Source organism: Pan troglodytes, chromosome 19 (assembly GCF_028858775.2).
Source record: "Pan troglodytes isolate AG18354 chromosome 19, NHGRI_mPanTro3-v2.0_pri, whole genome shotgun sequence".
Lineage (NCBI taxonomy): Eukaryota > Metazoa > Chordata > Mammalia > Primates > Hominidae > Pan > Pan troglodytes.
In genome coordinates, this window is record NC_072417.2 from 18759941 (window position 1) to 18777103 (window position 17163).

Genomic DNA, 17163 nt, shown 5'->3' on the forward strand with positions numbered 1-17163 from the left:
ATACTCATATAAGATGGCAAACTTAATTGATAAATGTTATATGCGTCTCATATTGTTCCACAGACCAGCTGTTACCCCATCTCTCTCCCTCTCCTCAAGCCTTCCTATTCCCTGAGATACAACAATATTGAAATTAGGCCAATTAATAACTCTACAGTGGCCTCTCAGTGGTCAAGTGAAAGGAAGAGTCACCCCTCTCTAATTTTAAATCAAAAGCTAGAAATCATTAAGCTTAGTGAGGAAGGCTTGTCAAAAGCCAAGACAGGCCAAAACGTAGGCCTCTTGTGCCAGACTATCAAGTCGTGAATGCAAAGGAAAAGTTTTTGAAGGAAATTTTAAAGTGCTACCCCAATGGGCCGGGTGCAGTGGCTCACACCTGTAATCCCAGCACTTTGGGAGGCCAAGGTGGGCGGACCACCAGAGGTCAGGAGTTCGAGACCAGCCTGGCCAACATGGTAAAACCTAGTCTCTATTAAAAATACAAAAATTAGCCGGGCGTGGTGGTGCATGTCTGTAATCCCAGCTACTCGGTAGGCTGAGGCAGGAGAAATGCTTGAACCCAGGAGGTGGAGATTGCAGTGAGCTGAGGTCGCACCACTGCACTCCAGCTTGGGTGACAAGAGTGAAACTCCATCTCAAAAAAAAAAAAAAAAAAAGTGCTACCCCAGTGAACACATGAATGATAAGAAAGTGAAACAGCTGGCTGGGTGTGGTGGCTCATGCCTGTAATCCCAGCACTTTGGGAGTCCAAAGTGGGCAGATCACCTGAGGTCAGGAGTTCGAGACCAGCCTGGCCAACATAGTGAAACATCATCTGTACTAAAAATACACAATTAGCAAGATGTGGTGGTACACACCTGTAATCCCAGCTACTTGGGAGGCTGAGGCAGGAGAATTGCTTGAACCCAGGGGGGCGGAGGTTGCAGTGAGCTGAGATCACGCCACTGCACTCCAGCCTGGGTGACAGGTGAGACTCCGTCTCAAAAAAAAATAAAATAAAAAAGGTGAAACAGCCTTAGTGCTGAGATGGAGAAGGTTTAGTGGTCTGGATGGAAGATCAAGCCAAACACAACATTCCTTTAGGCCAAAGCTAGAATAAGGTCCTAACTCTGTTCACTTCTTTGAAGGCCGAGAAGTGAGGAAGCTACAGAAGAAAAGTTGGAAGCCAGCAGAGAGGTTGGTTCATGAGGTTTAAGGAAAGAAGCTATCTCCATAACGTAAAAGTGCAAGGTGAAGCAGCAAGTGCTGATGTAGAAGTTCCAGCAAGTTATCCAGATCTAGCTAAGATCATTTTCTGGTGTAGACAAAATGCCTTATATCGAAAGAAGATGCCATCTAGGACTGTCATTGACAGAAGTGAATGTCTGGCTTCAAAAGATAGGCTGACTCTCTTGCTAGGGGCTAATGTAGCTGGTGACTTGAAGGTGAAGCCACCTTGTTCACTTACTATTCCAAAAATCCAGAGGCCCTTAAGAGTGATGCTAAATCTACTCAGCCTATGTGCTAGAAATGAAACAACAAAGCCTGAATAACAGCACATCTGTTTATAGCGTGGTTTACTGAATATTTTAAGCCCACTGTTATAACCTACTGCTCAGAAAAAAAGATTCCTTTCAAAATGTTACTGCTCATTGACAGTGCACCTAGTTACCCAAGAGCTCTGATGGAGATGTACAAGGGGATGAATGTTGTTTTCATGCATGATAATTTAACATTCATTCTGTGGTCCATGGATCAATGAGTAATTTTTACCTCCTAGTCTTATTATTTAAGAAATTGATTTTGTACTATAGCTGCCATAGATAGTGATTCCTCTGATGGGTCTGGGCCAAGTAATTTGAAAATCTTCTAGAAAGGATTCACCACTCTAGATGCCATTAAGAACATTTGTGATTCATAGGAAGAGGTCAAAATATCAACATAAACAGGAGTTTAGAGGAGTTGATTCCAAGCCTCGTGGATGACTTTGAGGGTTTCAACACTTCAGTGGAGGAAGTCACTGCAGATGTGGTGTAAATAACAACAGAACTAGAATTAGAAGTGGAGCCTGAAGGTGACTGAGTTGCTGCCATCTTTTGATAAAACTCAAACAGATGGAATCTACTTCTTGAGATGGAATCTACTTCTTGAGATGGAATCTACTCCTGGTGGAGATGTTGTGAACATTATTGGAATGACAAAGGATTTAGAATATTCATTCCGTAAACTTAGTTGATAAAGCAGTGGCTGGGTTTGAGAGGATTGACTCCAATTTTGAAAGAAGTTCTACTGTGGGTAAAGTGTTATCAAATAGCATCACATCCTACAGAGAAATCTTTTATGAAAGGAAGAATAAGTTAATGCAGCAAATTTCATTGTTGTCTTATTTTAAGAAATTGCCACAGCCACCCCAGCCTTCAGCAACCACCACCCTGATCATGCAGAAGCCATCAACATTGAAGCAAGACCCCCCATCGGCAAAATGATTGATTCACTGAAGGATCAGATAATCGCTAACATTTTTAACATTTATTTATTTATTTATTGAGACGGAGTCTTGCTCTGTCACCCAGGCTGGAGTGCAGTGGCACCATCTCGGCTCACTGCAAGCTCCGCCTCCCGGGTTGACGCCATTCTCCTGCCTCAGCCTCCCGAGTAGCTCGGACTACAGGTGCCCGCCACCACACCCAGCTAATTTTTTGTATTTTTAGTAGAGACGGGGTTTCACCATGTTAGCCAGGATGGTCTTGATCTCCTGACCTCGTGATCTGTCTGCCTCAGCCTCCCAAAGTGCTGGGATTACAGGCATGAGCCACCGTGCCCAGCCACAATAAATTATTTTTAAATTAAAGCCTGTACTTTTTTTTTAAGATATAAAGTTATTGCATACTTAATAGACTATAGTGTAATGTAAACAACTTATATGCACAATGAAACAAAAAAATTTGTGTGACTTGCTTTATTGAGGTATTTGCTTTATTGCAGTGGTCTGGAGCCAAACCGGCAATATCTCTGAGGTGTGACTGTTCTCTCAGCTTCATCAAATATAAAGTGGAAAGAGTTTTGTTCATGAAGCCACTGAATGAACCATTGCTTGCCTTAAAGGAAGGTATAGAAGTAGAGTGTTTAGCTTTTTTCTTGAGGTCTTCGTGTATTGCTAAGGCTTGCTTTCTCTGTAATTTTGAGAAAGCTTGCTCCTGATCACTTCAGACATTAAACTTGGGAAAATCTTGTATAAACTAACATTATTTCTGAGTTATTCTGCTATCATTTCCCTATTTACTAGTAGCATTTGAATTAATTCACATTAGAGAAATATGCATTGTAGCAGAACTCATCTTTAGTCTCTTTAGAAAAGCTATTTTATTGAGTACCATCTTAATCAGTGATTGTGAAAGCCAAATATTTGATTTGAGCCTTGCCTCAAGACTGAATTATATTCAGGCTTTGTAAATCAAAGACTTCAGTTTTACATTAAGCACTTGCCTGTTCTTACTCTGCAAATCCCTGACTTTCTGGATTTCTTTTATTCTTGATTATAAACTGATCATTATTTTCTGAATTCATCCTTTTCATGTAATAATTTGTTAAATATAACTAACAGTGTTACAATACAACACACTTGTAATAGTCCATTTTCCCACTAGAGCTGCTAGCTCTTATGGTCTAATATCTACCTTCTGCGATAGCTGATAGTTTCACTGATCATTTGATCACTGCACAATATAAGTTGCTAATCTTTTAGCCTCCAATAACTTTCCTTGCCTCCTTCCACCCAGCTCCTAAGGCTTCATCATATATTTTAGGCTTTTTGGTAAGGCAGCACCCCACTTCTGGTTTCTACTCGTAGCAGCTTGGATAAGCCAAATTATGCTGTGGTAATAAACAATGCAAGGTCTCAGTGGCTTTGAAAACACACTGTGTGGCTGGGCGCGGTGGCTCATGCCTGTAATTCCAGCACTTTGGGAGGTCAAGGCGGGTGGATCACCTGTGGTCAGGAGACCAGCCTGACCAACATGGTGAAACCCTGCCTCTCCTAAAAATACAAACAAAACAAAACAAAACAAAACAAAACAGGCATGGTGGTGGGCGCCTGTAGTCCCAGCCATTCAGGAGTCTGAGACAGGAGAATCACTTGAACCCGGGAGGCAGAGGTTGTAGTGAGCCAAGATCATGCCACAGCACTCCAGCCTGGGTGACAGAGTGAGATTCTGTCTCAAAACAAAACAAAACAAAAAACACCAAGAAAATAGATATGTCTATCCAGTAGGTCATCTTAGGGGACCAAGCTGAGAGCAACCGTCACCTGGAAGATCGCTAGCCACTGTGCCAGAAGGAAAAGAGGTCTTAAGGATTTTATATTGGTTAGTAAATGCCCTGCCTCTCTCTGTCACTTCTCATAATATGCTGACCAGAAGTAGTCACAGGGCCCCATCTAACTACAGGGAATAGAAGTTGTGGGCGTGGTTTTAAAAGTGTAGCCTAGGCTGGGTGCAGTGGCTCACGCCTGTAATCCCAGCACTTTGGGAGGCTGAGGCAGGAGAATTGCTTGAACCCGGGAGGCGGAGTTTGCAGTGAGCCAAGATTGCACCACTGCACTCTAGCCTGGGTGACAGAGCAAGACTCTGTCTCAAAAAAAAAAAAAAAAAATGAGCTGGGCATGGTGGTATGCACCTATGGCCCCAGCTACTCCAGAGGCTGAGACAGGAGAATTGCTTGAACCCAAGAAGCATGGTTGTAGTGAGACGAGATCGCACCACTGCACTCCAGCGTGGGTGACAGAGCGAGACTCCGTCTCCAAAAAAAAAAAAAAAAAAAAAAATAGCCTACCATGTGCCCAGAAAGCCGAGAGCCAGAAATATTTGGAAAATGAATTAATGATTACTCTTTATTCTTTTCTTTGACTTTCTGATTTTTGTTTAACTCCTAGCTTTTGCTAGTTAATTGAATTTTACCATCATTCCTCCCTTACTTAATTTGAGATAATATGAGTTTATTTAAATGATACTCATAGTAGTTCACATTGTTTCCGTGGGTGAGAAGTTTTGGCACAAGTAGAATAAGGTTGCTAGGATTTTCCTACTTAAAATATGAGGCATGAAACTGGTACAAAAAGATAAGCAGTTAAAAGAATAATTGAGTTTAAATTATTTCAAGGTGTCATTTGTCATAGTAGAAATAGACAATGAGCTTTGGAGTCAGGCAGGCCTGGAGTCAAATACTACCTCTGTCGTTTGAGCGACTTGTGATCTTAGACAAATTATGTTGCCTCTCTGAGCCGTAATTTTACCATTTATAAATACAAGAAAGTAGGAATATATCTATTCAAATGTCAAGTAAAACATGGTAGCATTTATTACCACTCCTTCCTGAAATTCCATGAAAGCAAAAGTAATTTTTTTGAAAAAGAATAAATTCACAAGGAAAAAGGAAATGGAAGAGAAGACAAAGGACTAGCATAGGAGTGATAGAAATAATTGTGAACTACTCATAGTAATAATAAATACTGATTTTTTTCAAAGTCGTGATATAACTATATTGGGAGCATGAGGGAAGAGTTGGGAACAATAAGGTAAGAAAACTATAGAGAAAGACAAGGTAATATCTGAAATTGAAATAAAAAGTCCAGAAACAGAAACATAATCAAATTATGTAGAAATATAGAATTAAATGGAGAGGGGGGCAGCTAAAACAGCATTATTGCCTCCAGGGAATGGGACTGAGATAAATTGGAGTACGGCCAATACATTTGAATTGTAAGACTATGAATTTTTAAAATGATTATTTTGATAAAAAATTTAAAAATCAGTCCCACCAGCCTGGGTAACATAGGGAGACCCCATCTCTAAAAATTTTTTTGAAAATTAGCCAGGTGTGGTGGTGCATGCCTCTGGTCCTAGCTGTTCAGGAGGCTGAGGTGGGAGGATCACTTGAGACCAGAAGGTTGAGGCTGCAGTGAGCCATGATTGCACCACTGCACTCCAGCCTAGGCAATGGAGTGAGACCCTGTCTTTTTTTTTTTTTTTTGAGACAGAGTCTAGCTAGCTCTGTCGCCAGGCTGGAGTGCAGTGGCGCGATCTCAGCTCACTACAATCTCCGCCTCCTGGGTTCAAGCGATTCTCCTGCCTCCGTCTCCTGAGTAGCTGGAATTACAGGCATGAGCCGCTATGCTCTGCTAATTTTTGTATTTTCAGTAGAGATGGGGTTTCACCACGTTGGCCAGGATGGTCTCGATCTCCTGACCTCGTGATCCGACTACCTTGGCCTCCCAAAGTGCTGGGATTACAGGCGTGAGCCACTGCACCTGGCCCGACACTGTCTTAAAAAAAAAAAAAATTCAACCCCACAGTTTTGTGGTGGGTATTAAACATAAATAATGAACAATAAAAACTATTATAGTGCCTATGTCCATAGCAGGCATTTAATAAATACTCATTTCCTTCCTTTTGTCAACTAGACAGGGTATGTGTTTACAGTAATATTCATATGACTCAAGAGGATAGGTGGGTTGGCTAAACAGCAATGTGAGGTATGTCACAAAGCAAATTATATGCCCTTCTAAGCTTTTTAAAAATTAATATTGGATGGTTTTATTTTTCTTGGAACCATATCAACCTCATGGTTATGGTTTCTTAGAATTTAGACTCCTGTGCAACTGACATAAAAAATCACCGACTTACTGAGTGGATGTAGTGAGCTATGCACAGAACAAATGTTAAAATATTTGGCAACTTTGAAATTACTCCAATAAACCTGAAAACAATTATATTTAAACCTAGATTTTAAATGATTTAAGGCCAAGGACATTTTTCTTCTCTTCTATAGTTATGTCAATTTGCTGTTTTATTTCCGGGGACCACAATGCCTGCCCCACTACCACCTTTGTTCTGCGAGCTCTCACTGTGGTGGACATGGTGATTGATGTTGAAAGTCAGCCAGCCAGTATAAAGCTCTTGCGTGTTTCATGCCCAACACGTTGTAAACTAGACTGTAAAGGTCTTGTGGATAGAGACCGTATATTTTGCCATATCAGCATATTCCGTAGTATCTAGGAAAATGAATGCTGTGCAATATTATTTTATTCATCAAATATATACTGTATGCTAGACACTGTGCTAAGCTCTGAGGATATCTCAGTGAACTGGACAGATGTGGCTTTTTCTGTTGTAAAATTTATAGTCTAACAGAAAATGTTTATGAATTCCTGTAATCCAGTAAAATAATGGCTCATACTGAAACATTTAAGCAGTTAAAAGCATTGTATATGTAAAGAGTTTAATAATTTTGGCCAGGCGTGGTGGCTCATGCTTGTAATCCCAGCACTTTGGGAGCCCCAGACAGGTGGATCACAAGGTCAAGAGTTCAAGACCAGCCTGGCCAAGATGGCAAAACCCCGTCTCTACTAAAAATACAAATATTAGCCAGGTGTGGTGGCGGGCGCCTGTAATCCCAGCTACTCGGGAGGCTTAGGCAGGGGAATCACTTGAACCCAGGCAGCAGAGGTTGCAGTGAGCCAAGATTGCGTACTGCACTCCAGCCTGGGTGACAGAGTGAGACTCCATCTCAAAATAATAATAATTATTATTATTTAAGCCCTGTTTCTTGTGATTTAAATGCATGCTATAAAAAGGAAATAGTGGTATTACCTGATTTTTTTCCTCTTTGCTTTTCTTTGTAGATAAGATGCTCCCAAGTCCCTTGCAGCTCTCTTCAGAAGAAAAATCACTAGTGCTCTGCTCTTGCCATAATACCAAACCTTTTTGACTCATGCTTTGGTGCTGCAACACTGGAAGAATTGCACACAGTTTCCAGGAATATCTTTTTTTCATTTGAGTGATTCTTTGTGGATGAGAAAAGATTTGAGTCTTAATAATTACGTTGTTTTAAAGCTATTTCTTTATAGTCTGAACTGTTTAATAAATTGGGCCACTTACCAATGAGCCACACAGCCAGTTCTTGTCAGGAGCTGGTTGAAAACTGTGCTGTGCATGTAGCAGGAATGGCACAAGAAGATAGCCGTCGTGGTCAAGTGCCATCTTCCTTTTATCATGGTGCCAACCAAGAACTTGACCTGTCCACCAAAGTGTACAAAAGGGAATCAGGAAGTCCTTATTCTGTGTTAGTGGACACCAAGATGAGCAAACCACATCTCCATGAAACAGAAGAACAGCCATATTTCAGGGAGACAAGAGCAGTGTCTGACGTGCATGCTGTTAAGGAAGACCGGGAGAATTCTGATGACACAGAGGAGGAAGAGGAAGAAGTCTCTTACAAAAGGGAGCAGATCATAGTGGAGGTAAACCTTAATAATCAAACATTAAATGTATCTAAAGGGGAAAAGGGTGTCTCTTCTCAGTCCAAAGAGACTCCTGTTCTTAAGACAAGCAGTGAGGAGGAAGAGGAAGAGAGTGAGGAAGAGGCCACAGATGACAGCAATGACTATGGAGAGAATGAAAAGCAGAAGAAAAAGGAGAAGATAGTAGAGAAAGTCAGCGTTACACAAAGGAGAACCAGGAGAGCTGCCTCTGTTGCCGCAGCTACCACTTCCCCTACTCCCAGAACTACAAGAGGTCGTAGGAAGAGTGTAGAGCCACCTAAGCGTAAGAAGCGGGCCACAAAGGAGCCCAAAGCACCAGTCCAGAAAGCTAAGTGTGAAGAGAAAGAGACTCTGACCTGTGAGAAGTGCCCCAGGGTATTTAACACTCGCTGGTACCTGGAGAAGCACATGAACGTTACTCATAGGCGCATGCAGATTTGTGATAAATGTGGCAAGAAGTTTGTCCTGGAAAGTGAGCTGTCCCTTCACCAGCAAACAGACTGTGAAAAAAACATTCAGGTAGGTTTCATCACCGAGAGGGAAAACTTTTCAGGATAGAACCTGGCTGTTCAGATTCATCTGGTATCCGCCCAAGAGAATAAATGCAATAGAGGCTGAAGGGACAGATTTCACCAATTTATCATTTGAAAAGCTCCTGCTTTGGTCTTTTCTAAACCAAGGCTTTTATTTCAAAAGCATTAAATTTGACGCTGGACTAGTGGGAACCCAGGCACACTGGAAGGGGGATCTGTTATAGTTGATTGACCAGGAGGTTAAAATCAACACCAACTTTGCACTGAGATTCACTGTTGTAGGACGTGTAATAGAATTCATTCTGGCATCTTCTCTGTGGAGGTAGGAGTTACTGATTAAAGGTTAGGAGTAGAGAAAGGTCCCTTTCTGGGTTTACAAGGATGCCAGATTCTAGTACAGCTGATGGGGACAAAAACCATAATGACTCAGACCGGTGGAAATGGAAGATCTTCAGCAGTGAGTTTGCTTTTACCATTGGAGAGATGACAACACTAAATTTGCCAAGAGGCTGAGCCCATGGGAATATGCAAACTTTAAGCAGAGGCTGAGCTGGTCGAAAATGTTGCCCACCTGGCAGTAGGGTTACATAATGCCACTGTACAGTATTGTTAAGGTAACAAAATAATGGTATTCAAACCAGGCTGGTGTCGTGAAAGGACTATATTGTGATAGGTTAAAGAGGTATGCTAATTATATTATGTCAAGTGGATTGCAGTTATATTGGTTTGCACGTGTGAATGCATATTAATGAATATTCGTAAGAGGTAAGTCTATTCATGTCTCCATAAGATATGTAACAGAAATATTTTGTACCATATTTAAGCTAAACTTATAAAGGATAAATTGTGTTGGTTTGGTTTGTTTTTTGGTGTGCTTCTAATATTGGTAGTCACTTTTTAAGTTTCACTTCTGTTGCTTTTAATCAACATCTGAGATCATTGCTCTACTTTAAAGAGTTTTAAAAAATGGAAATTGCATTTGCTAAAAATTCACCGCTTTTAATTCACCAATTGTGACTTGATCTCCAACACGCTGGGTAAATAAAAGAAGACTGAGTCATGGAGCCCATATCCTCCGGTAACTGCCAGTGCCCTGGCTTGGGTATGAATTGTTTGCAGCGCTTCAGGCCAAAGGGAGTGTGGTGCACTGCTGCACTCTAGGGGTCAAACTTGGATTCTGTAATGATCCATTACTGAAAGCGTTCTTGATCTTTATATATAGGTTTTGTGGGTTTTTTTTTTTTTTTTAACTTAAGTCTGTTTAAGTTACAGAAAACATTTAATAAATACTTTTTGTGTGTGACTTTCCTCACGATTCTTCATCATACTACTTTTAAATTTGTGTTTAAGTTTTGTGGATTCTGCTAAATGAACTTTATTCACATTCATAAAGAACACTGTACTTTGTTCTTATGTATAGCTCCTAATAATCCTGATGACTTGGTAACAAGTAAAAACTAAAACCCAGACCGGGCGCAGTGGCTCACACCTGTAATCCTAGCACTTTGGGAGGCCAAGGTGGGTGGATCACGTGAGGTCAGGAGTTCGAGACCAGCCTGACGAACATGGAGAAACCCCATCTCTATTAAAAATACAAAATTAGCCAGGTGTGGTGGCACATGCCTGTAATCCCAGCTACTCAGGAGGCTGAGACAGGAGAATCGCTTGAACCTGGGAGGCGGAGGTTGCAGTGAGCCGAGATTGTGCCATTGCCCTCCAGCCTGGGCAAGAAGAGTGAAGCTCCGTCTCAAAAAAAAAAAAAAAAAAAAACTAAAACCCTCCCCTAAGGCCGGGTGCAGTGGCTCACGCCTGTAATCTCAGCACTTTGGGAGGGTTGCCTGAGCCCAGGAGATTGATCCTGCAGTAAGCCATGATAGCACCACTGCATTCCAGCTTGAGCAACAGAGTGAGACTGTCTAAAAACAAAACAAAAAACCTGCCCTACAAAATGGCTGATAGTAGTAGTCTGTCCTTTTCTAGAGCATTTTCCAACCAGAGGTTTATCTTTTAACTCTTTTCAGGGTTCTTGTTACCTGAAGTGACAGTGATGTTTAGAGATCTTTATAGTGAATATTAACATGTTCCCTTAAGTATCCAAGGGTCTAATGATTACCAAGAGCTTTCTAGTATTGTTTTGCTTTAACCAGAAATACTCTGATACACATTATGCCTAATATTCCAGGCTATTAATGATTCATGATACAAGGAACTAGGCAGTGTGGTGTGTTTTCTACAGATTCTTACAAGAGAGCTCTGGAACTGATCTGTAAGGGAAAAGGTATAGGCTTTAGTTAATTAAAGTTTAGACTAAAAAAATTTTTTTAAATTTTTTAAAGAAACAGTAAGGCTGGGTGCAGTAGCTCACACCTGTGATCCCAGCACTTTGGAGGCTGAGGCGGGCAGATCACAAGGTCAGGAGTTCGAGACCAGCCTGGCCAACATAGTGAAACCTCATCTCTGCTAAAAATACAAAAATTAGCCAGGCATGGTGGCACGCACCTGTAGTCCCACCTACTTGGGAGGCTGAGGCAGGAGAATTGCTTGAACCCAGGCGGTGGAGGTTGTGGTGAGCCGAGATCACACCACTGCACTCCAGCCTGGGCGACAGAGTGAGACTCCATCTCAAAAAAAATAATAATGATTTTAAAAAGGAGAGAGAGTGATACTAAGAGTTCAGAGGGTATATTCTGCCTGAGGGACGTGTTTGAAAGTATAAATTAGATTTGGGGAAATATAACGTTTCAATTATTCATATTAATAAATGCTCCAAATGCATTTTCTTTTCTTTTCTTTTTTTGAGATGGAGTTTCGCTCTTTGTTGCCCAGGCTGGAGTGCAATGGCGCGATCTCGGCTCACCGCAACCTCCACCTCCCGGTTCAAGAGATTCTCCTGCCTCAGCCTCCTGAGTAGCTGGGATTACAGGCATGCGCCACCACGCCCGGCTAATTTTTTATTTTTAGTAGAGATGGGGTTTCTCCATGTTGGTCAGGCTGGTCTCGAACTCCTGACCTCAGGTGATCCTCCTGTCTTGGCCTCCCGAAATGCTGGGATTATAGGCGTGAGCCACTGCACCTGGCTCCAAATGCATTTTCTAAGGCATAAAAACATTTTTATATTTCTACATACCTATAATACCTATACCACTAATATGTATTTTGTTTAATCTTGTTTTTATTACACTAATTTAAAATTAGTTTATATTCTCTGGTAAAATCTTACTAACTGATGTGGAGGAGGCAGCCACACTTGCTTAATACATATATTTTTAAAACTCGAATGTCTTGCAACTTCTGTTTAAAAATTTAAAAACTTGGCTGGGCTTGGTGACTCATGCCTGTAATCGCAGTACTTTGGGAGGCTGAGGCGGGTGGATCACGAGGCCAGAAGATCGAGATCACCCTGGCCAACACGGTGAAACCCTGTCTCTACTAAAAATACAAAAAAAATTAGCTGGGAATGGTGACGCCCACCTGTAATCCCAGCTACTTGGGAGGCTGAGGCAGGAGAATCGCTTGAACCCGGGAGGTGGAGGTTGCAGTGAGGCTAGATCGCGCCACTGCACTCCGGCCTGGGCGACAGAGCAAGGCTCTGTCTCAAATAAATAAACAAACTTGAAGTTTCTTTTCATAGGTACAATACTAACTTCATAATAGCAGTGAATTCTTTGATGTTAGTGGAACTTTCCACTTTTTGTCTTAGTTTTTGCCATTGTTTTCATACTCCCAAAGAGTGTCTAAAAGATGCATCTTAGAAAAGAGAACATACAGATGTTGGTGTTGGAATCTGGGCTCTGTGGAAGAATAGCACTTATCTGGATTCTGGCCTTGTGCCATGAACCTAAAGCACATCCGTTTCGTCTGCCAGTAGGCTGGTATGGCATGCTGTAAGCCCCTATAAATATTATTTCTATTTATCCTGCTCAGTGTGTTTCCTGTAACAAATCGTTCAAGAAACTCTGGTCCCTTCATGAACATATCAAGATCGTCCATGGATATGCAGAAAAGAAATTTTCCTGTGAAATTTGTGAGAAGAAATTCTATACCATGGCTCATGTGCGGAAACACATGGTTGGTAAGTTTTTCTGCTTTTCTCTTATACCTATAATTTTCCCTTGTTCTTCTGTGTGCTTTATGCCCTGGATTGGGCAGGATATGAGGAATTGCCCTAATCAGTTTTGACGTGTTGAAACTGAATGCATTATGTCTTCAGTAAGTATCACCAAATTGGATGGTATAGTCTTCCACACCCAGCTTTCTTTTCAACATTATTTTCTCTTCAGACATTACTATTAGAGCCTCACAAAGGCCAGGTGTGGTGGCTCACACCTGTAATCCCAGCACTTTGGGAGGCTGAGGCAGGCAAATCACTTGAAGTCAGGAGTTCGGAACCAGCCTGGCAAACGTGGTGAAACCCTGTCTCTACTGAAAATACAAAAATTAGCTGGGCGTGGTGGCGCATGCCTGTAATCCCAGCTACTCGGGAGGCTGAGGCAGGATAATCACTTGAACCCAGGGGGCGGAGGTTGCAGTGAGCCAAGATTGCGCCACTGCACTCCGGCCTGTGCGACAGAGCAAGACTCCATCTCAAAAAAAAAAAAAAAAAAAAAAAAAGCCTCACAAATCAGTGTAGAAAATTAGGATGGCCTAATTGCTTTACAGTAGGATGCCTTTTTAGTTTGAGCTTTTTGGTGGATTTTGTTTTGACACTAAGTACATTCTGTGTTGCAGCACACACAAAAGACATGCCATTTACATGCGAAACCTGTGGAAAATCATTCAAACGCAGTATGTCACTCAAGGTGCACTCCTTGCAGCATTCTGGAGAGAAGCCCTTCAGATGCGAGGTAAGGAATGTGCTACCTACAGGCCCAGGCCTAGGGGCTAGTGTTTGCATAGATGGCGGACCAGTGAGAGAGAGGTGTGCTGGAGCAGGAGGCACAAGGCTGCCTTCCACAGAACTTTCAGACGTGTTCTGAGCTCTGTGTGCGCTGTCACTGCAAGGTAGAAAAATGTCACTTTTAACACACTGTTAACTCTCTTAGATTAGGTTAACTTGGAAATAACACATAATGACTTATTTTTCTTCTCTCAGTGATTCTGAGAAGTCGAGTATACTTCAATGATAATTTTGTGAGGAAATTTCCCTTTTATTAGTAACTCACCTGCCGAAATATAGCAAAGCCAAATAGCTGACACAAGCAGGTTCTATTTTGAATATGAAAAATAAGCCTAGTATCAGAGACTGTGTTAGGGTGGGCTCAGGTAAAGCTACTATGCTTGGCATTCAAAAATCTCCACTGTGTCCAATGCAGAACTGTGACGAAAGGTTTCAGTACAAGTACCAGCTACGCTCCCACATGAGCATTCATATTGGGCACAAACAGTTCATGTGCCAGTGGTGTGGCAAGGATTTCAACATGAAGCAGTACTTCGACGAACACATGAAAACACACACTGGTAAGAATTTCTTGGGAAAGGTACAGATAATGTCTCAAGCACTTGTTGATGATCATCTGTGGGTCTGTTTTTTAAAAAAATCAAAACCACAAATTTGCATTCAAAGCAAAAATCCCACTTTAAATAAACCTAATGTGTAAAAATATAGATTAGTGATACTGAAAAATTTAACTTTAATAACTCTGATTGTTTAAAAAAGAATTATTTGTGAGTGCCTTTTTACTTTGAGCTCTTTTAAGACAATGGGGTCTTGATCAATAAATAAATAAATTAATTAAAAAAAAAAGACAATGGGGTCTTTACGTGGGGTTCAGAAACTCCTGAAATTGTATGAAACTTCTTTTGTGTATGTGCATGTTGTTTTCGTAAGGAAAGGGTTCTGGGTCTTAAAAAGATGGAGGACGCTGACTGCTTTAATAGAATACCCCTCTCTCTCTGTTTTTTGTTTTGTTTCATTTTAAGACAGGGTCTCTTTTCCATTATCCAGGCTGGAGGGCAGTGGCGCGATCTCAGCTCACTGCAGCCTCCGCCTCCCAGGCTCAAGCCATCCTCCCACCTTAGCCTACCAAGTAGCTGGGACCACAGGTGTGCGCCACCATACCTGGCTAATTTTTGTATTTTTTGTAGAGACAGGGTTTCACCATGTTGCCCAGGCTGGTCTCGATCTCCTGGGCTCAAGCGATCTGCCTGCCTCAGTCTCCCAAAGTGCTGGGATTACAGGTGTGAGCCACCAAGCCCAGCCCCTCTCATTGTTCTTTAAGTTTGATTTGATATGATTTACCAAGATTCACTACTTTTCAGGAACACATCCGTTCCAAGAGGTTAATTAATATTTTAACCACTTTGTGGTTTTAGGAGCATATGTTCCATAGCATGGATTTGAGTTTTACAAGCATCTGATTATCCTGCTTCCAGGGAACTGGCTAAAATAATAGCTCCCCCATAAACACTATCATTGTATCTCAGTCTAAACTTGATATTCTGGGATTAAGCCATCTTTGCATAAATTGAACAGGATGAAACATTTTTCAGGTTTCTAAATAAAATCTAATCACAGGATTCCAGGTTCCATTAGTCTACAGAGTGGTGGAGCTAGAAAGAACAACAGAGGGCGGGGTGCGGTGGCTCACGCCTGTAATCCCAGCACTTTGGGAGGCCAAGGCGGGTGGGTCACAAGGTCAGGAGATTGAGACCATCCTGGCTAACACGGTGAAACCCCATCTCTACTAAAAATACAAAAAATTAGCCGGGCGTGGTGGCGGGCGCCTGTGGTCCCAGCTACTCGGTAGGCTGAGGCAGGAGAATGGCGTGAACCCAGGAGGCGGAGCTTGCAGTGAGCCAAGATCGCGCCACTGCACTCCAGCCTGGGTGACAGAGCAAGACTCCGTCTCAAAAAAAAAAAGAACAACAGAGATTATCTTGCTTAGCCTGCTGTTCTTTTTACTTAACTAGTGGTGAGGAAATTCTGCCCATGGCTGGATCTCTTTAGTTCCCAGTTCTCTGTTGAAGCCCAAAGAAAAATGCCTACCTAGTGGACTTCTTTCTCATTCAGAACAGAGCACTCTCAGATTTTAAGGATTTTTAGTCTAGATGAAGAGTCATGAGAGCAGTTTTATTAGTTAAATTAGACCTGAAAAGAAAATGATAACTTTGAAGATATAGCCAAGTGGATAGCAGGATACATCAGAATAGTTAACAGATTCTCCTTATAATTTGGTGGCTTTTGGATAGGCTCTTAGTTCTAGTGTCATTTTTAGGGTTCAGGTTTTTTTGTGTGTGATACGGCAAGAAAACATGGAACTAAACAGCATAAGTTTTGGGGGGTTTTTTGCCTTTCTTTCTTTCTTTTTTTTTTTTTCCGAGATGGAGTCTTGCTCCGTCACCCAGACTGAGTGCAGTGGCACAATCTTGGCTCACTGCAGCCTCCACCTCCCGGGGTTCAAGTGATTCTCCTGCCCCAGCCTCCCTAGTAGTTGAGATTACGTGAGTTCACCACCATGCCTGGCTAATTTTTTTTTTTTAGTAGAGACAGGGTTTCACCATATTGATGAGGTCGGTCTAGAACTCCTGACCTCAAATGATCCACCTGTCTCAGCCTCCCAAAGTGCTGGGATTACAGGCATGAGCCAGCACCCCTGGCCAGAACATAAGTTTTTTGTGAAGGCGGAAGTTGTGTCATATTCACACACACTGCTTGGCACATAGATGCTTGGTAACTGTCACAGAATTGAAAGGAACCTCTAGCACTTAAGTCTCTGCCTCTGCATCCCCCTTATCTTCTCCGCCTGTCTCCCTGTGTGTTTTTCTCCCCATTCCTTCCTCCCTCTTTCTCTTGTATTTCTTTGTTTCTTCTTCTTTGTCATTTTTTTAGACCCTTAAATGTTCATAATGTGAAACAAGTGTTTCTTTCATGATTATTTTAGTTATTGTATAAATTTATGTTGAGTATTCGTCTTTGACCAAATAGGCAAACTGAATACTTCTTGTTTCTTCTAAAGGAATACAACTACCTAAATTCCCATCCCCCCCAAAACTTTTTTTTTTTTTTGAGACGGACTATTGCTCTGTCACCCAGGCTGGAGTGCAGTGGTATGACCTCCACTCATTGCAACCTCCACCTCCCAGGTTCAAGCAATTTTCCTGCCTCAACCTCCCAAGTAGTTGGGACTACAGGTGCGCACCACCGTGCCTGGCTAATTTTTGTATTTTTAATAGAGATGGGGTTTCACCGTGTTGGCCAGGCTGGTCTTGAACTCCTGACCTCAGGTGATCCACCTACCTCGGCTTCCCAAAGTGCTAGGATTACAGGCATGAGCCACCATGCCCAGTCCCCCAAATTTTTATCTTTCTCATTAAAAGTGTAATTCATATGCACCT

At 41.9% G+C, this 17163-nt stretch overlaps 1 protein-coding gene across 5 annotated transcripts in view; it reads left to right on the forward strand.

Annotated features, from left to right (window-relative positions):
• ZNF652 (zinc finger protein 652) overlaps positions 1–17163 on the forward strand; it is a 73396-nt gene that overhangs the window by 36977 nt on the left and 19256 nt on the right. For 2 of the 5 annotated variants that reach the window (XM_063799574.1, XM_009431789.5), the window contains 5 exons: positions 2965–3088; positions 7658–8815; positions 12754–12901; positions 13558–13673; positions 14142–14286. In XM_063799574.1, the coding sequence (XP_063655644.1) occupies positions 7916–8815; positions 12754–12901; positions 13558–13673; positions 14142–14286 (1309 nt within the window). In that variant the 5' untranslated portion in view covers positions 2965–3088; positions 7658–7915. Of the gene's footprint in view, positions 1–2964; positions 3089–4084; positions 4344–7657; positions 8816–12753; positions 12902–13557; positions 13674–14141; positions 14287–17163 lie in introns of those variants that run through there. The other 3 variants (XM_009431788.5, XM_511948.8, XM_009431790.4) reach the window with 3 other exon arrangements.